This window comes from Rhodnius prolixus, unplaced genomic scaffold, assembly GCF_049639745.1.
Source record: "Rhodnius prolixus isolate KJV_2025 unplaced genomic scaffold, Rpr scaffold_3, whole genome shotgun sequence".
NCBI lineage: Eukaryota > Metazoa > Arthropoda > Insecta > Hemiptera > Reduviidae > Rhodnius > Rhodnius prolixus.
The window spans coordinates 20,170,537-20,187,933 of record NW_027411603.1 but is presented as its reverse complement, the minus strand read 5'-3'; the positions used below and the strand labels follow the sequence as shown (position 1 = coordinate 20,187,933).

General features: G+C 31.8%; 2 protein-coding genes across 4 annotated transcripts; both read left to right on the top strand.

Moving 5' to 3' along the window:
* Window positions 1-914: 914 nt before the first annotated feature.
* LOC141453855 (serine/threonine-protein phosphatase 4 catalytic subunit-like) lies at window positions 915-15,186 on the top strand. Of its 3 annotated transcripts, XM_074127526.1 has the most exons (8): window positions 6,210-6,456; window positions 6,545-6,672; window positions 9,310-9,462; window positions 10,951-11,124; window positions 11,495-11,627; window positions 12,476-12,668; window positions 12,757-12,835; window positions 15,074-15,186. In XM_074127526.1, the coding sequence occupies exons 2-8, from the start codon at window positions 6,559-6,561 to the stop codon at window positions 15,122-15,124; spliced, it is 897 nt and encodes a 298-aa protein (XP_073983627.1). In that variant the 5' UTR covers window positions 6,210-6,456; window positions 6,545-6,558; the 3' UTR covers window positions 15,125-15,186. The 3 variants fall into 3 exon arrangements, with proteins under 3 accessions (XP_073983628.1, XP_073983627.1, XP_073983626.1); XM_074127527.1 differs by lacking the exons at window positions 6,210-6,456; window positions 6,545-6,672 and adding an exon at window positions 915-1,015; XM_074127525.1 differs by having other exon boundaries at window positions 6,210-6,672.
* On the top strand, window positions 1,009-3,001 carry Rep (Rab escort protein). Its single transcript, XM_074127524.1, has one exon. The coding sequence runs from the start codon at window positions 1,124-1,126 to the stop codon at window positions 2,717-2,719; it is 1,596 nt and encodes a 531-aa protein (XP_073983625.1). The 5' UTR covers window positions 1,009-1,123; the 3' UTR covers window positions 2,720-3,001.
* Window positions 15,187-17,397: the final 2,211 nt, after the last annotated feature.

Below are 17,397 nucleotides of genomic sequence, written 5' to 3'. Positions count from 1 at the left end.
TTCACGGTAATCATAATTTTCTCATATTGTAAATACATTTGCCATGACATTTAAAAATCTGTTGATTTCTGATGTAAAAAAAGAATAAAGCTTAAATACAGTTCTGTGGATACCAAACACCAATACCACAATATTGCCTGAAAATTACACTGCTGGCGGATTAAATGGGCTTTTGGAAATGCTAACGAAATGTATAGGAGGAAGAATTAAAAAGAAGAATATTAAACGTGTTATGAACACAAATGAATCTCCTCTAGATTTAATAGAGATGCCCCGGTACATGGATTTGGGCATGTGTAAGTATGTGCTTCCCCTCCGACCACATCTAATTTGATAATTGGAACGTTAAGCTGTGAACATGCGATTATTATTTTCAGCTTAAAGGAATTCATTACCAAATGGTAAACACATTCAGAAAATTGACGGGGGATTTTGTTCCCAAGTCGGATACCTTGCCAAAACAAAAAAAAAAAACCCTATAATGTTTCGTTTCGTTTTTGCGATATTTTTTACTCGTATGAGTAGTAAGAGATCTGTCACCTTTCTCTTCTAAGGTATTTATTTCTGAATCACTTTTTTTGGTTAATGGTGTTTCCCAAATTTAAAGTAATTTGACTTAAATTTAAATTCTTTAATTTGACTTTATTTAATTCTAAATAAGAGTATTGACTTCCAATCAGGACTCTCGTTAACAGTCAACTTCTTCCCATGACATTTTTGTTTTTAAAATTTAATTTTTTTTAAACAAATTTACATCAAATTCATTGGATATTAATTATTATTGGAGCTATTGACATTATATATCATTATATGATATATAATATATATCATTTTCGTACCTTATCGATAAATATCAGACTAACATCGATTCCTTCCCTTTGTCCTCTCTATTCTACGTCATATTTAGACTGAATGTTTCCATAAGAAATCGAAGAGAGGTTACACTTCGAATTTGTCGAAATGAAAATCATGCTAATTAGTGAAATTAAAACAAGTAAAAATGAGTGAGGTGGGGGTACGTATTACTATTACTAATGTTAAAGTGTAAAAGATTCTATTTAAATAAAAAATAAAATTTATTTGTATATTTAAAATTGTGAAGATTTTATAAATATTCTCTGCAATGAATGACGATCTGCCCACCGAGTACGATGTTATTGTAGTTGGAACTGGTTTAGTTGAATCAATTTTAGCGGCTGCTGCTTCTCGAGTAAACAAGAAAGTGTTACATATAGATGGCAATTCTTATTATGGGCAACAATGGGCTACGTTTAGTTTAGATTACTTTGAGCAGTGGCTTGATAAAATTGGTAATAACAAAAAAGCAAAGACAAATGATATTAAAGGTGAAGTGTTACAAGGGGCGAGGGAGTGCTATGACACAAATAAGAATGAACTATATATAAATAATGTTCAGTGGAAATGGTTTTTGAATGAAGAAGAAAGTTCGTGCCAGGTGAAAGAAGTTGAGGATTCAGAGACCACCAATGAAGTTGAAAACGAAATGTGGACCCGCAGTCACTTAAAAAAGCTTTCACAGAAATTTAATATTGATTTATCTCCAAAAATAATATTCTCCAAAGGTCCAATGGTTGAACTTTTGATAAGATCCGGGGTCTCCCGGTACACGGAATTCGTTAGTGTACATAATGTGCTGTTATATTTAAATTCAACTATTGAATCGGTACCCTACTCCAAATCCGATGTTTTTTCCACGAGGACTGTTTCGGTTGTTGAGAAAAGGATGCTAATGAAATTACTTCAAGAAATTCAAAACTTTAATTATGATTCATTGAAAGAAGAACATAACAAAAATATAACATTCAGTGAGTTTCTTAAAAAATTTCAAATACCTGAAAACATTGAAAAATATATTCTTTATTCTATAGCTCGGGTTTCAAAGAAATCTCCCTGTGATGAAGGCATTAAAGCTGCCCAAATTTTTCTAAATTCTCTTGGGATTTATGGCAACTCTCCTTTCTTGTGGCCACTATATGGGAGTTCCGAACTTGTTCAAGCTTTTTGTCGGTTATCTGCAGTTTACGGAGGAATCTACTGTTTAAATAGAGGTGCAGATAAAATTATTGTGAAAAATAATAAATGCGTTGGAATAGTAAGTGGTAGTAAGGAACTGTACGCGGAACATGTTGTAATGTCGTCAAGTCAGACCCCTTTGGAATTTTATTTAGAAAGTAATTCAACAGAAATAATGGCAAGAGGAATTTTGATAACCGACAAGAGTCTATACCCTTCTGGAAAGAGAGGTGCTTCGATGCTTCAGTTTCCATCTGAAAATTCAACTTCCCCACCAATAACTGTAATAGAAGTTGACAATTCTGCATTAGCCTGCCCAAATGGGATATATATAGTTCATTTGATTAAAAAAGGCCAAGATGATGGATTTCAGGAATTTGATAAAGTTCTAAAGCAGTTATTCGCACCGTGTGAAAGTCAAAAGACGTTTTTAAGAAGTAATCATGAAGAGTTGACTGTTGAAACTAGTAAACCTTGTATATTATTTAAAATGTATTTTAATTTTTCTCAGATAAGTTCTGAGCCTTCTGAAGTGAAGCCATCTAATTTTTATTCTTGTTCAGGGCCTGCTCAATTCGAATTAGACTTCTTCTCTGCTTTAAGCGAGGCAGAAAACTTTTTTAGACAGATGTTCCCAGATGAAGAATTTCTTCCTTCGCCGGTTGAAGCGACTCCAGAAGAATAAATGGAGTTCATTTTCTCTTAGCTTCATTCTTCATAGGTTATATTAGGACTAATTTAATTCATTTATAGATAGTGATATATATTTTAAATTTCTCTCTTATATTAGATGTTGTACAGAATATAAATTAAGTGCCTATTTGCTAGATTATTTAATTTCAGTTTTGGTTTAATTAATTGTCGCACTTCCGATGTTACAGTAAAGCAATTTTAACTAAATTATTGTAATGATCAATCAGTGTTTAATAAGCAATACCTATTAAAAAGAAGATATATTTATTGATTACTTGAGAAACCTATTCTTGTTTATTTATCGACTGAATAGGCAGCTTACAAAACAATTATAAAAATATAATAATCGCGAAAAATTGGCAATATTCTTGGTTGACATGTTTTAAAAAATTATGCATGACACTTCAATCCTGCACTGATGTTGCAGCGCGATTATTCGCAATTAGATAACAAGTTGTTATGGTTTTCCTACTCCTAGTTTGCCAGGCTCTTCCCAATTAATAAGCTCGGTTTCATTATCGGAGATTGTTTTTTCTTTCAAATTTAAGAGTTCTGAAGAAATAACATAAAAGTGTTGATTACATATTGCGTTGAAGAAACATAGAATCTTTCTCTTATGAAAGAAATCTTGAAATTAGTGATGTCGCGAAGAATGCTTTAATCCTCGAATATAATTTATTTTTATTTACTTTTGTAGTTCTTCGTTATAACAACCGTTCACATTTGAGGTTTTGAGTTGTTATCGGAAATACACGATTTCTGGACTTTGGGATGTGAAAAAAAATGTTTAGATATTTGTCTGTGTAAAGCCGTCAGCGTATCTAAAGAAAATTAAAATCGCAGAAAATTGAAATTTGTTTGGTTGTTTCACTGAAACCGATCTTAAAAAGACTTGGACTTTTCGTCATATCGGATCATAACCGGTGCTGCTTGGTGGCTAGATTTTCCAGTTTAGACATTTTGAGAGAGAGAGACTAATAAAATTATGCTTAGTAGAAAAGTTAAAACTTGAGAATTTCAGCAAAAGGTCGTTTAAGGTTCACAGCTAATCAAGGGAATTGCTAGCTTCTTACATAGAAAAAGGGAAAACAAGCTGACAGAATAAAGAAAACTATTGAATTGAAAAGTAAATAATTTCTATCAATTATTTAAAATTTAAAAAAAGTTCTTAGTTTCATAAAAAAAAATTCTCGAATGTGTAATCAAGTAATTGTAGTCAAACATAACTTTGCAATGTTTACTCAAAATGTCAATCCGTTTTCTACAGTAAGTTGTGGTCCTTAGCAGACTTGAAAGAACGCTCTACTTAGTCTTGGCTGGGCACGCAGTAGAGCTGATTCTGCTGATAGCTTTTCATCGCTACCTTTCTTCCCCTACTTTATTATGTTCCCCATTTGGCTTTTAGGGCCTCCAATTGATAGCAACTAGAAATGAAGTTGCCTTACATTCTTATTTTCAATTTTCATGAGTTGTAAAGGATGTAAACTGCAAGCCAAAAAATTGCACCTCCAAGAGGGAATGTTGCAGGCTAGAAACTTCTATGTATCCTACATTAATCTCGGTAATTGTTTTAATTGAATGAGATGAAACAAGTAAAATTTAATCTTGCTTACGTCAATCATATAAAAAATACAATCTACAACAATACGGAGCATTTTTCGAAAGATTATCGTGGATCTATTCTCCGGCTTACGGCAGGTTATAAAGTAAGTAGCTTCTGTACGTGTACGCGTGTTCGCTGTGTAGAGAGGGAGGGAAAGTCCTAGGCGGCAGTCCAGTGCCTCGCTGACGACGCCGATGGATGCAAATTAATTTCATTTTATCAAAATTTAGCTGCAACATTAATGCCGTCATTGCCTGGAAGGTCATCTAGGGAGATTTCTATTCATACTTATGCTCCTTTGCATGGTATTTGTGCATATGTTTCTATTTTAATAAAAATATGAAAATGGGTGGCTGTGAGTCCTTCCTTCTAAATTAGTTTTAATTCTTATTGAAATTCGTTTCAGAACTTTTAATGTTGTTTTAGAAAGCCTTCCATTTTCGCATACACAAAATCAATATTCAAAAGGGCCCTTTCACGGTTGCTACCGCATTAGAAAATATGATATTAGTTTTCTTAACTATATATTTGCTGAAATAATGTATGGCAATCACAAAGATATTCTTTACTCGAAATTTCCAAACATATCACATTTTAAATCATATTTCATTTTATAATGTAGTACGTCTAATCATACTTTTCTAATGTATCACGTCTCGTACAAAAAAAAAAAAAAAAAAATGAATGGCGAAAATGATTTTAAAATCAGGATACATGACAATTGCCTCGTCACCCTAAATTTGTTTTTTTTTTTTAAATAGTATTTTCTTTGAAATTGAAAATAAATTAGGTAAGCTCTAAAAAAAAAGTCATGGATAAAGAATATGGTGAGTCCAGTGCTTTGTGTCCCATAATCTTAAGTGAAGCAGGAACATTTAATTCACCAGTATTAGTGCAATGCCTCCCAAAAAACTATTTTTCAGTTGTTATGAAATTACTGGTAAAATATTATGTTCCAAAATATCATTTGTGGAAACTGCTTGGATTAACTAGGAACGGTTTTTTAGAATATTTAAACAAAGTTTATGACTGGATGAGCGAAGGTTCCTCTTTAATAGCAGTTCATCCCAAGACAGGAAAAGTATTAGGATTTATCATTGGAAGTGTTGTTGATACTGCGGATGGTCGTAAGGAACAAGAAAAACTTGTATATTATAAATCAAAAGAGGTACAAGCTGTTTTTGACTTTTATAATTTCATGTATCACTCAATCGATTTTAATTTGGTTCACAACGCTGACATAATATATAAAATTCATGTATGGATGATTTTGCCAAAAGTGACAAGAAAATCACATATAATATATGAGTTATTCATAGCACTGTTAAAGTATTGCAGTATTAATGGTACGAAAACTATAACAACCATCGCAACTGAAGAAGAACAAAAATATGTTGCTAAATGCTTTGGCTTTCAGTTAATAAAAAAAGTAAATTATCGGGAATTTTTTAAAGATTATTATTTTGACGATGGTACAGCTGAAGACTATTGTTCTGGTTATTTTTTATCGTTTATTGTGGATCACGCAAGAAATAAACAAACCACAATTGACACTGAAAATAAGTGTATTGTGCTACCGCAGTTTAAAAAACAAAGAAAAAAACTATGGCAAAAGGATTATTGGCAAAAACTTTTCTGGCAAGCACTTTCTAATGACTATCTGAGCCCTTCTAAAATAAAAAAATATCGGCCAAATAATGTATTAATATAAATTGCATTCCTAATTTTATTTTTTTATTTATTAAGACATAGTACGTTTTTCATTAATGTAATACATTTAGCATTTAAAGCAAAATATCTGCTTTCGTATATGTAAGTATAAAGTTTCCACCAACTAGATTGCAGAGGCAAAATTGTGTAAGCAGCAACTTCTTGAAGGTCAATTGTGAATTTAGATTTAAAACTATCCTTTTTCTTTGTACATAATGTTGTGTTAAAATATTGCTCTATTCGCGCTGTTTTAAGCTTTAAACTCAGAACGAATTTTACTCCCAAACTTACTATTAATAAAATAAAAGAATGTACATATTTTATGAAGATGTTTCTTTTTCGTAATTTCGAATAAAGAACACATATGGTCTGTGAAATTAAGTATTTAACCTATTGATTGATATTTTTACCTCCTAGTAAGTTGGTCGGAATTATCAAAGTTAAAATTAGATCACTTTATTTAAGAGAAAATGTTTAAAATAGGGAATAATGGTAAATTTTTAGAACACTATATTGAAATGCTAAGGAAAGGCGAAAAAATGACAGAAACTGAAGTTCGTTCGTTATGCACAAAAGTGAAGGAATATTTGCCACAAGAGCCAAATGTTTTGAATTTGGAAGTACCAATCAGTGTGAGTACTAGTGCCCAGTAAACTTACCTAGTTGCGAAACATCATGAAAATTAAAATTAAAAAGTCTAGTTTAATTTTGCATTGTATTTATATCGAAAAATAAGTCTTGTTAAATATAAGATAAAAATATACAAGGTAAGCAAAAAATTAATTTAATATTAGTTCTGTCAACATTATGAAATTATTTTAATTAACTATTTTAAAACTGCGTGAACAATACAGATGGAGTAACGAAGTTTTCCACTGTTGGTTATTTTTCTCTGTTATCCGGGCAAAATATTCATAATGTAAAATTTTTTCGATAAAATTTTGGACAATTTTTCGAAAGCCTGAGCGTTATATTTACTCAAAAGCTAAAATTTTAAATTTCTTCAATAAAATTTTTGCGAATCAGGAAATAATCCCTTTGAGCACACTCTATTTTCATTTACTGCTGTTTTCAGTGTTCCAACTTATACTTTTTCTTTCAACTTGAATGTTTACTAAATGTTGCATTATTTTTATTAGTGTTTTTTTGTTTTTGTGCATATTCATCATTTTTTTAAGCCGGAAAATGCCAATATATAGACATTTCTAGCTAGTAAAGGATTCTGATCCCTGCAACTGTCTATATTGGTAAAAAAAAAAAAAAAAAATAGCATTATCTTTGCCAACGTTTCTTTATCCTTTCAGCCTCTTATGCTTCTCTCTCCTGTATGACGAACAAATGGGGGACACGTAAGTGTTTTAGACATTTTGCCCGTTCTGTTCATTGATTCTTTAATTTCTCTAAAACTAGTGATTGTGAAGTAAGAACTTCACGGTATCATATGATAAATGAACTAGGAATGTGTAATAAATTTCATATATATATATACTATTTTATTGTTCTGTTAGTAATAAACTTCTTTTTTCAAATTTCTTTAAATCTGTTTATATTTGTATTTTTTAACCGTAACGTTTTATAAGTGCTTTTGGTGCTACAAGGGAAACCTCTACGCATAACAATAGTCTGGCAGTCAAAGGACAGGTCGTGCAAAAACTTGTCGGGTTTTTTTTTACACATGCTTAATTTAAGATATTTAGAAATGCAGCTATCTCTTTAATGTGCATCAAACTACCTACATAGGTATACTAGTAATGCCCTATAAAGCCCTACGGATGTTCCAATAATCTATCAAAAACGGAAATCGGAATTTGCTACTTTGTACCAAAAATTGTGATTTAGGTATCGTTGACCAGCTCAGTAGCATTCTTTCATTAAATGATTTGTTTTCTACGACTTGTTCGAAAGGCAAGCAAACCTAACTGTTAAAAAAGAACTTAAAGATGCTTCGGAATACCACATTTTATCATATTTAGGTTTATTGCAGAACAAACCAAACTTATAAAAAAAAAATGCTGACTCCTTAGGAACATTGTCAAGATCACATAAGAGATGGTCCTGGTAAGTAGAAGAGATTAATTCAAGAGATTACAATTAAAAGAATGTATGCTATATCAAATATAAAAGAAAAATGCTACAGTTTTAAATCTTTATAAAAAGTTAAACCAGAAGCCTTAGAGTTTGTCTTGGATGAAATTTCCTTTCCCTGCGGAAGGGAGCAGTAATTGTGACAGTTTAGCAGTGGTACTAATATTTTACAGTATAGTAGTAATTGCCGAGCTTTAACAGAAACTAAAAAAATCTTTGCTTAAATTAGAAAAGAACTTCTTTTTATATGATTCGTGGTTCATTTATGCACATGGTCTTCATGTTTTGGTACAAAGTGGAAGCACTTCTAAATAATTTTTTGTTTTAAATTATAAGTATCAAAGTAGTTTATTAAAAGTATCAACAAAAAAAGATGAGTTACTTTTAGTAAGTTAGTAAATTATCCAGAGAGTAAAATTGGAGAATAAATATATTTTATTATTTCGGAAAAACTAACTGCTAGTCGAGTTTTCTTTACTTTCTTCCTTTTTCATCCAGAAACGCAGGTAACTTTCAATTATTTTATTTATTTAGATCAATAAGACGAGGGAGAAGATCCAGAGCTTGTAAAAAAAGGGTTTTTATTTATTTTATTCAGTAGTTGGTACAATAATCTTAATTCTCAGCAATAGTTAAATTACGAACACTAACAAGTTACATCTCCTCTCGGATACATTCACATCATTTGGCGTTTTTTTTTTCCTCACAAAGGTTTGGAAACTAATGTTCAATCTGCTAGTTCTGAGTGGTTTTAATTTTCAAATGAAATTCTCTTTCCTTCTACGGTAAAGAGAATCGTTGGACCTTTCAAATTTTGTGGAACGCATTAACGATGGTTTGCGCAACTTCTAGATCTATCTTTTCCTCATTTTTAGGGCATTTTCTACAACTTTGCGCTTCTCTAACAACTTCGACATTGCTAATCTGAAAAGTGTATTTGTTTTTTACAAAGTCCATTCCATAATCTTTTTAAAGTGTTTAGTTCTAATATTTCCCTACAATTTTACTTATTATTTGTACAAGCCTTGACTTTTGTTTCTACAAATACTCTTTTTAACTTTCACTAAATATTCAATTTAAAATTTTCAGTTTCCGGTCTTTCACAAATCACTCTTCCTGATTAATTAATTATATTTAAAATTATAAATTTCTAACAATGTTAACAATCTTGAAAATGTTGACAGATATGCGGAGATATTCATGGCCAGCTTCCTGACTTAATAGAATTGTTTACCATCGGAGGGGAACTGCCTTGGCAAAATTACCTCTTTTTAGGTGATTATGTGGATAGAGGATATCATAGTACGGAAGTTTTCTTACTTTTGATTGCTCTCAAAGTAAGTAGAAACGATGAAATAATCTTTAAAGGTAAAACAATCTTGAAAAAAATGCAATTTCAATGAAATTTCAATAACATTGAATTATGGGAAATAAAATCACTTTATTGTGGCAAATGTCACATCATAACTTTTGATTAGAAATAACATTGAAATAGTTTTTATATTTCCATAAGAGTTGACAGTATTTATTATTGATGAACATACGTGTTGGAAATGATGCATGCCCGTCTTTAATGCTACGTACTAGGTATGCAGCCTATTTATAATAAAGTTCCCTTCGAATTCTTATCCTTTAACTTACATCTCTAATTTGCGCTTCTTAGATCCAGATAAAATAAAAATAAAAACACGGATTGAGAGATAAATTCTCATTGCACATCAAATTTGCCATTGTAAATAAAAATGGAAGCGCATCTGTTATGCCCTGAGGTTTTCATTCAGTTTTGCTGCCACCAATTTTTGTTATTAGCTGCCCAATTGCTGCGTTTTGCTGAATGGCTCAGGTTTATTGTGGTGTATCTGTACTCTTCTGGGCACGGCTTACACTAATATCTAATCATTGCGCTTTTCGCTTTTGTCCTATTTGTGTGGCATTTTTTGTCTTCCTGAGAACTTTTTGAGATTCTGTTGGTGTTTGTCAGAAAACCAACGAACTGCGACTCGAAAGGGTTCATCGTGGCACCCACTATGACCATCTCTTTCATCCATGTTTAATTAGACTCTACATCTCCAGCTCACTGCAGTGAGTTTGTAACGAGCGAATAATGTCCATAGGCCCATGTAGAGAAAAAAATGGCCCCCGGGGATCAATAATTTTTGAGATTGATGCTTCTAATTTGATCAATAACCAGTGTACTTTCTTGATTGAAGAATTAAATATATAGAGAAGAGATATTTTCTAGCATAATACACCTAGAGGCCAATGAATTATTCTGGCACAATTACTTTGTAGCAACTTTTATAAGCAATTGTTATCTTTCAGCGAATCAAACAATTCCTACAGTCTTGAGTAATTTAGAAATCATATTTCGACTGAAAGAATGCAGAAATAGTTTTCGTTTGAAGAGACCAGATAACTCTTTGCCCCACCAAATATTTTCAGAGGAGAAGTGTCCCAGTAAGTGATTCCTAATTATAGGCTGTTAGTGTAAAGTTCTAAGCGAGAAAAAACTTTTGTGAAATTTTACTTTTTCGTGGTTGGTTCGTTTTTTAACTAAAGCGAAATAAATCATATAATAATGTATTACAAAATGACTAGCTTGTTTGATCAAACTCGACACGCTTCTTGATTAGTTGCAGCAACTAGATAAAAATGTTTTCAATTCTCAAAATACATTTTCTAATTAGTGAATATATTCGAAATGAGTGATAACAGAAATTGAATAGTTTAAGCTTGCGAAGCACTAAAAAAATAAAAATGGTTGCCTCCAATTTTATACAGCTTTTTAAATCCGACAAATTTTTAACATATGTCTTTTAAACCAGGCAAGATATCCTACAAGAATCTACCTCATTAGGGGGAATCATGAGACAAGGGATATCACTCAAGTTTATGGTTTTTATGATGAAGTTTTAAGAAAATATGGAAGCATAAACGTTTGGAAGGAATGTTCACAGGTTTTTGACATGCTTCCCATTAGCGCTTCAATCGTGGGGAAGGTAAATAAACTTTAAAAATATTATTATCACGTTTTCAGGCTAACCATTAGTGAAATATTATGAAAACTAACTATTTCATATAATAAAAATAAAATTATCATTTTATTATCACTGTAAAAATATCATTGAACAGGAAGGCAGCGTAAAGTCGTTTATCTTTGTTACTTCTCTCAGCTTCTCTGTTACTTAAACTTATTTTTATAAATAAAAACAATCATAAATTCGAGGCTTAGCAAAGATTTGTTAATTTTGGCAGAACCTTGTTTCAGTATAATAAAAGTTCTGTATATATTTTTTTTAAACTATAGTAACGTTCATTAAGCTGCGATTTGGATTATAATTAAATAATTTTTTTCCTTTATTTTTTCAGTGTAATGTTTTCTGCGTCCATGGAGGTTTATCACCTTCAATTCAAAGAATTGATGAAATCCGTGTGTTAGACAGATTTCAAGATGTACCTCATCAAGGAGAAATAACAGATCTTTTATGGTCTGATCCTGAAGGTGTTTGTTTTTGTACAAGGAATTTCTATTATCTTTTTTGCTTATGTAAACATACAAACAGTTTTTTTCCTACAGACTGTTATCTTTTGATTCATTATTGTTTCACTCAATGAAGTAGTAAAAGTAAATAAAAACTGTCTCATTGTAAAAGCAAAGTAATTACCTTCAGTTACTTTTCAGGCTACATGTTTAAATTTAACACAAAGAGAGAAAACTCTCATAACGCCATCTATATTCTCGATTACTATACTTCACTTTCCAATAATTACTAACTAACTAAACGAGGCTCGCTAGAGTGTGTTTCCTTGAGTCTTTGAGGGGATAACCGCTGTAGACTGATAATAGTGCGCTTGGCAGGAGATACATTGCTCAACAAAAATATAATTGACTTAGAAGTTAGACTTGGTTAGAAAACTGACTCTCTGGAGTACTAGTAGTCTTCTCATTTCTAACTAAAGCTAGGTGCTAATCAAGGACTGTATACAACGCTCTAGACTAATTCACACATAATAGATCCCATATTAATACTTCCAAGAAGAGCTAACCTTCAATGCTCTATATGTTAGAAGTAAAGTTAGCGTTACTTTATTTTCTTCTTTACAGGAAGCCTTTTTATTTCTTTACTAGTTTTGAGGCCACTCTTTACTCCATCGCCACGTATCCCCTTGCTTGGAAGGAATACGGGAAGGTCCACCATGTAGCAATGCTGCTGCAATGAAAATATATAATACTTGGCCATCAAACCATATCTACCAAATTTTTTGTGGCCTACTTTAAAATTTTTCATTACTACAGGATTTATTTTTGTAATATAGTACTTCTTTCTTTTTCTTTCTTTGTTAATTAAGATTCAAAAAGAGGATGGGAAAGTTCTCCAAGAGGTGCTGGTTATTTATTCGGCATAGATGTTTCTGATAAATTTCGTGATGCAAATGATATAGATTATATAGCCAGAGCTCACCAGTTGGTATTAGAGGGATATAGATGGCATTTTCGACAAACTGTATTGACAGTGTGGTCAGCACCAAACTATTGTTACAGGTATTTTATATTTTAAGTCATTGTTTTAAATTTTTTAATTAAGGTAATTGTTTTCAAATTCTTAGTTTATGGTGAAATGTTTTTGTAGATGTGGAAATCTTGCCTCCATTTATGAAATATCTGAAAAAGGTGCAGATACATTCAGTATATTTGATGCCGCACCTCAAGTGAGTTTGATTCTAACTTTAGATTGACAAAATATACATTACATCGAATAGTCTTTAAGGATAGGTAAAAATATTGTTTCTGGAACATACGAGTAATTGAACAACATGGTTTTTTGTAAATGTTTTTTATTATCTAACAATTAAACCTTACTTACTGTCAGTTTAGAAGAAACATTTAAAATTAGACAGCCAAATCATAGTATAATGTATAATACGAAGTTGGGAATACATATTTTTATATCTTAGTGGATATTTCTCAACGTCTGGGACATTTTCAAAAATATGAAATATTCTGTGCAAGACTTCTGCGCATTTTAAATACTTGCTGTCACTAGGTTCTGTGTTTTTTTCGGATCGATTTTCTTGGCCTGGCCTAAGAACTGCTGTTTAAGGAAACAATTTTTACTTTATTAATGATGATAGTAGAAGCAAGCAATCGAAATTGAGTTTTTTTCGGCTTGTGAGCCTGATAAATGATTTTTAGAACATAGGATGTACCTGCATGAGAAGAAAATTGCAAGAACACAAACTTTTTTATAGGCACCACAGGCAGAAAGCTATCGAACAAAATCTTTCAACTGTACGTACATAATACTACTTCATAGAACAGATCTTTCAGTTTTACACATTACTTCCTACGCTTTTCTTTATACATTTTAGCATATCTTTAAAAACTTTTTCAAGATAATGATATTTTTGATTCCTGAGAAGGAGAACGGAAAGCTTAGGAAATCATTCTTTTTAAAAACCATATATGTAATGAAAGAGTTAACTATATGTGGTAAGAAGAATTTAAACTGTTGTAGAAATTGCGAAGTTGAAAAATAATTTATTTGTAAGCTTAAATGTTCCTTTTTGTTTTTATAAGTATTACCATGAACTTCTCATGACGACCTACCTATGTTTCTTTTAATTTAATATGCACTACTTAAGAGTCCTTCAGTTAGAATCTTTTTCCCAAGAAATGGATATTGGTAACATTTAAGAGAAGTATACGCAAACAGGCTAGCCATTACTTCAATTTATTTATTTTTTTAACAGCCCTACTAAGTAAGTATTTTACAGAAGAATATTTTTTTGAAAAGTATGAAGTCAGAAAAAAATTTGGCTTTTACACAAGAATGTCTTCTTTCAGACTAGATTATTTGATGCCAATTTTTCAGTCTGTTCCATGAAATTCGTGTTTGATGCTTTGAGAGGGATCTCCTCTATGAGGTTTACTTCTTGGGAATTTGAATAAATTTAACAGGAATAATATGACTTCTTCTTCCTTTGGCACTACGGCCCTTGTAGGACCTTGGCCTCCTTAAGCAGATTAGACCAGCCGTCTCGATCTACTGCCTTTCTTCTCCATTGGTGTATCTGCATTTTTTGGAGGTCATCCTCCACATCTTGCAGCCAACGGAGTCGCGGTCTACCCCGCGGTCTTTTGCCCCCAGGATGCCCCTCAAAAGCCTTGCGTGGGCCTCTCCAACGATCCATTCTTTCTAGGTGCCCCAACCATCTCAGTCTTCCGATTTTAATAGTGGTCACCAAGTCTGCATCCTTATACAGCTCCTTCAGCTCGATGTTCCTTCTACATCTGAGAACTCCATTGTCAGCTATAGGTCCGTAGATAGTTCTAAGGACCTTCCTTTCCCAGCAATTTAGTCTACTTTCATCGGCTACCGTCAGCGCCCACGTCTCCGAGCCATACATAACAACCGGTCTAATAATCGTTTTATAGATGACCGCTTTGGCCTGCCTGGACAAGTTTTTGTTCCGGAGCGTTTGTCTTAGCATGCCCAGACATCTATTCCCAGCTGCTATTCTGCTCTTAACATCGTGGCTCACCTCGTTCTTGGATGTAAGGGTAGCTCCCAAATATTTAAATTCCCTCACTACTTGTAGAATATGCGTATTAACCTAATCTTCCACGCATTCTGTGCTAATTTCTTTAAAGTGGTCAATGTTTTAAGTTTTGTGGTAGATTATTCAGAACGGCTCTATCACACTACTTAATTGAGATCTATCAAGAAGGTATTATTTTGTATTATGTACATAACTGGTTTGTTTGCATAAGTGATATTATCAGTTTGCATTATAGTAGAAGCACATCACTTGAAGTTTGATTTAAGAAGGTACTTTTACCATAAATATAAAAACGTGAGCTAGTCTAAAAACAAAAAAAACCTAAATTGATAAAACGGGTGTATTTTTCAAAAGCAGTATTACTAATTTATCCCTTATTTGTTTCAGGCTGTTAGAATGATCCCTGAAAAGTCACCTGTACCAGAATATTTTCTATGAAAGTCATGCTTCTTATTTTTTTGACTAAGTAAATTGGAAATAAATATTGAAATAAGCAAGAATGCAAGTTTGATTTCATTTTAAGAAAATGCTTAAATTTGCTAATGAATGTTTTATTAACTTTAAATACAGTGCTTTGAACCCAATGAATAATTTTACCTTTCGCTTTCCTCTACCCTAAGCGTATTTAAAAAAAAAGTAAAGAAATTAGAAAACAACCCTTATTCGTAATTCATAAAATTCATAATGCTTCTTGGTTCCTGTTGATTATTAAAAATTAAATGTGACTCTAGAAAAGAAGCTGATTTTTTATTATTATTTATACTAGAAGAAGTTATTTGAATTGTTGTCGGAATTGTATATCTGTATTTTCTGTTTTCTGAATTGTTTCTGATGGTAATTTAAAATATACAAAGAAAACCAAAATAAAGCAAATAAAACATTTTTTCAAAAAAGTAATTGTATATTTTTGGGAATGGTATCGCCAGTCTTTCAAAGTTTTGATATATCCATAAATAAAAGCTACTTCTGCATCCCAGGATTAAGGATTTTTTTCACCTGATGTTCGTGATCTATATGAGACAGTTGGCTGCTTTTCTTTATCGGGCTCTCTCCTTATTTTGCTCGGTTGACTTGTTCGATCAATTGATTTTGCTGACCCTCTCCTCAATTCTGTTCTATTCCTTATTCTTGATTCATCTCTATCTAATTTGGAATAGGAACGTTTAGTCTCTTCTTCACTTGTAAAATGTAACAGAGTTCGTGATCGTGGTCCTGAAGGTTGCGAACGCTTTTGGTAGATAAACAAAAAACAAAAAACATTTAAAATTTTAGGCAAAATATCATTTTGAAAATAATTATAATTAATAATTTTAAATTTTTGTTTTCGGGAAAAAATGTCACTATAGGAAAGATAATGGAGGTCACAGGTAAAATAAACATATAAACTCTTGCCATTGCTTCATACTGTCTTTTAGAGACATCTAGTTAGTCTTCACAATGCTGATTGTACCACTGTTAATTTAATACCTAAATTAAACAAACGCTAACAAGAAAAGTAATCTTATTTCAGAATACCGACAGATCATAAAACTCTTTAACGTCTTTAGTAAACTTTTTAAAAGTAAACTTATACAAAAGAATTTCACACGCAAAAGACATAAATACAAAGTAAATGAATCCATGGACATACATGACTCCTACAAAAATTCCAGCCAACTTCTTTTTCAAACTTTTTAACTTTCAATAATTGCCCTGCTTATTAAATAGACATTAACTGAAGATACAGATGAAAATGTTGGAGTTAAAGAATAATCAAATACTTTAATAAAAATTGTTGAAGTATTTAAATTAAGGTCTAATAAGTTAATAACTTTTTAAATGTATTGCCATTCGAGAATAAATATTAGATTAGATTCTAATATGTGACGTAACGAAAAAGCCTTCTCAATTGCAATCCGAAAAGACTATTGTACTACCCACGAGTTAGACCACCAGCCAGATTAGACTTGTGCTTGTGGTGAAGCGCTCTGGTGCAGTCGAACTCTCTTGCAAGAATGAATCTCATAAATCTTTATGCTTATTCAATACATATACATATATAATGCCGTTTCCTCTTCTTCCTAATAAAACGTACTAAAAACAAAATATCTAGGTGTGTCAGAATTGAGTGAATCATGTGTTTTCTCAGTCTGCATTGGTCTCTTGAGGATGCCTTTGATCATCCAGACACTGTCCTGCCTTGTTAGATTAATTTCGTAGTCAACATAGATGCTATAAATGAACTTTTTTGCCAGCCTCTGGCTAGAAAAAACATTAGGTAAAATTATCTCTTTAAGGATAAAATTAACATTATTAATTGACAAATCATTAATAATGATTAAACAGCAAAACAAAAAAAGGAGGGATGAGGGCAGTTATGCGGTATTTCGAAGCATGTAAGCCTTGGCCACAGTTGCTCTACTTTTGTACTACAGAGATTAAAAAAGAATGAAATCAATTTAAGTGTCATAATTTCTTCAGATATCCAGGAGGCTGTTGGTCAAATAAAGATTTTTTCCAGAGTAGTGATAGACAAAAAAATCATGATAGTTTGATAATTCTCTCGAAATAGAATTCCAAACGGGTGCTATTGAGCCTTTAGGAAATCAAGAAAGCTTTTTTTTAAGAGTCAAATAATTTCTTTTTTTTTTCCGGCACATCAACAGCTAGATCATTAGGGCCAATTAAGAGTCAAATTTTAAGAAAAAGTTTTCGCGAGAAATAAGAACTTT

What these genes read in the sequence shown, in the direction of transcription:
- LOC141453855 (XM_074127525.1), top strand. Translation starts at nt 6,511, where the DNA reads ATGTTTAAAATAGGGAATAATGGTAAATTTTTAGAACACTATATTGAA. An exon ending in TACTTTTGATTGCTCTCAAA is followed by an intron (nt 9,463 to 10,950) that starts GTAAGTAGAAAC and finishes CTTTTAAACCAG; the next exon opens with GCAAGATATCCTACAAGAAT. An exon ending in GCACCAAACTATTGTTACAG is followed by an intron (nt 12,669 to 12,756) that starts GTATTTTATATT and finishes ATGTTTTTGTAG; the next exon opens with ATGTGGAAATCTTGCCTCCA.
- Rep (XM_074127524.1), top strand. Translation starts at nt 1,124, where the DNA reads ATGAATGACGATCTGCCCACCGAGTACGATGTTATTGTAGTTGGAACT.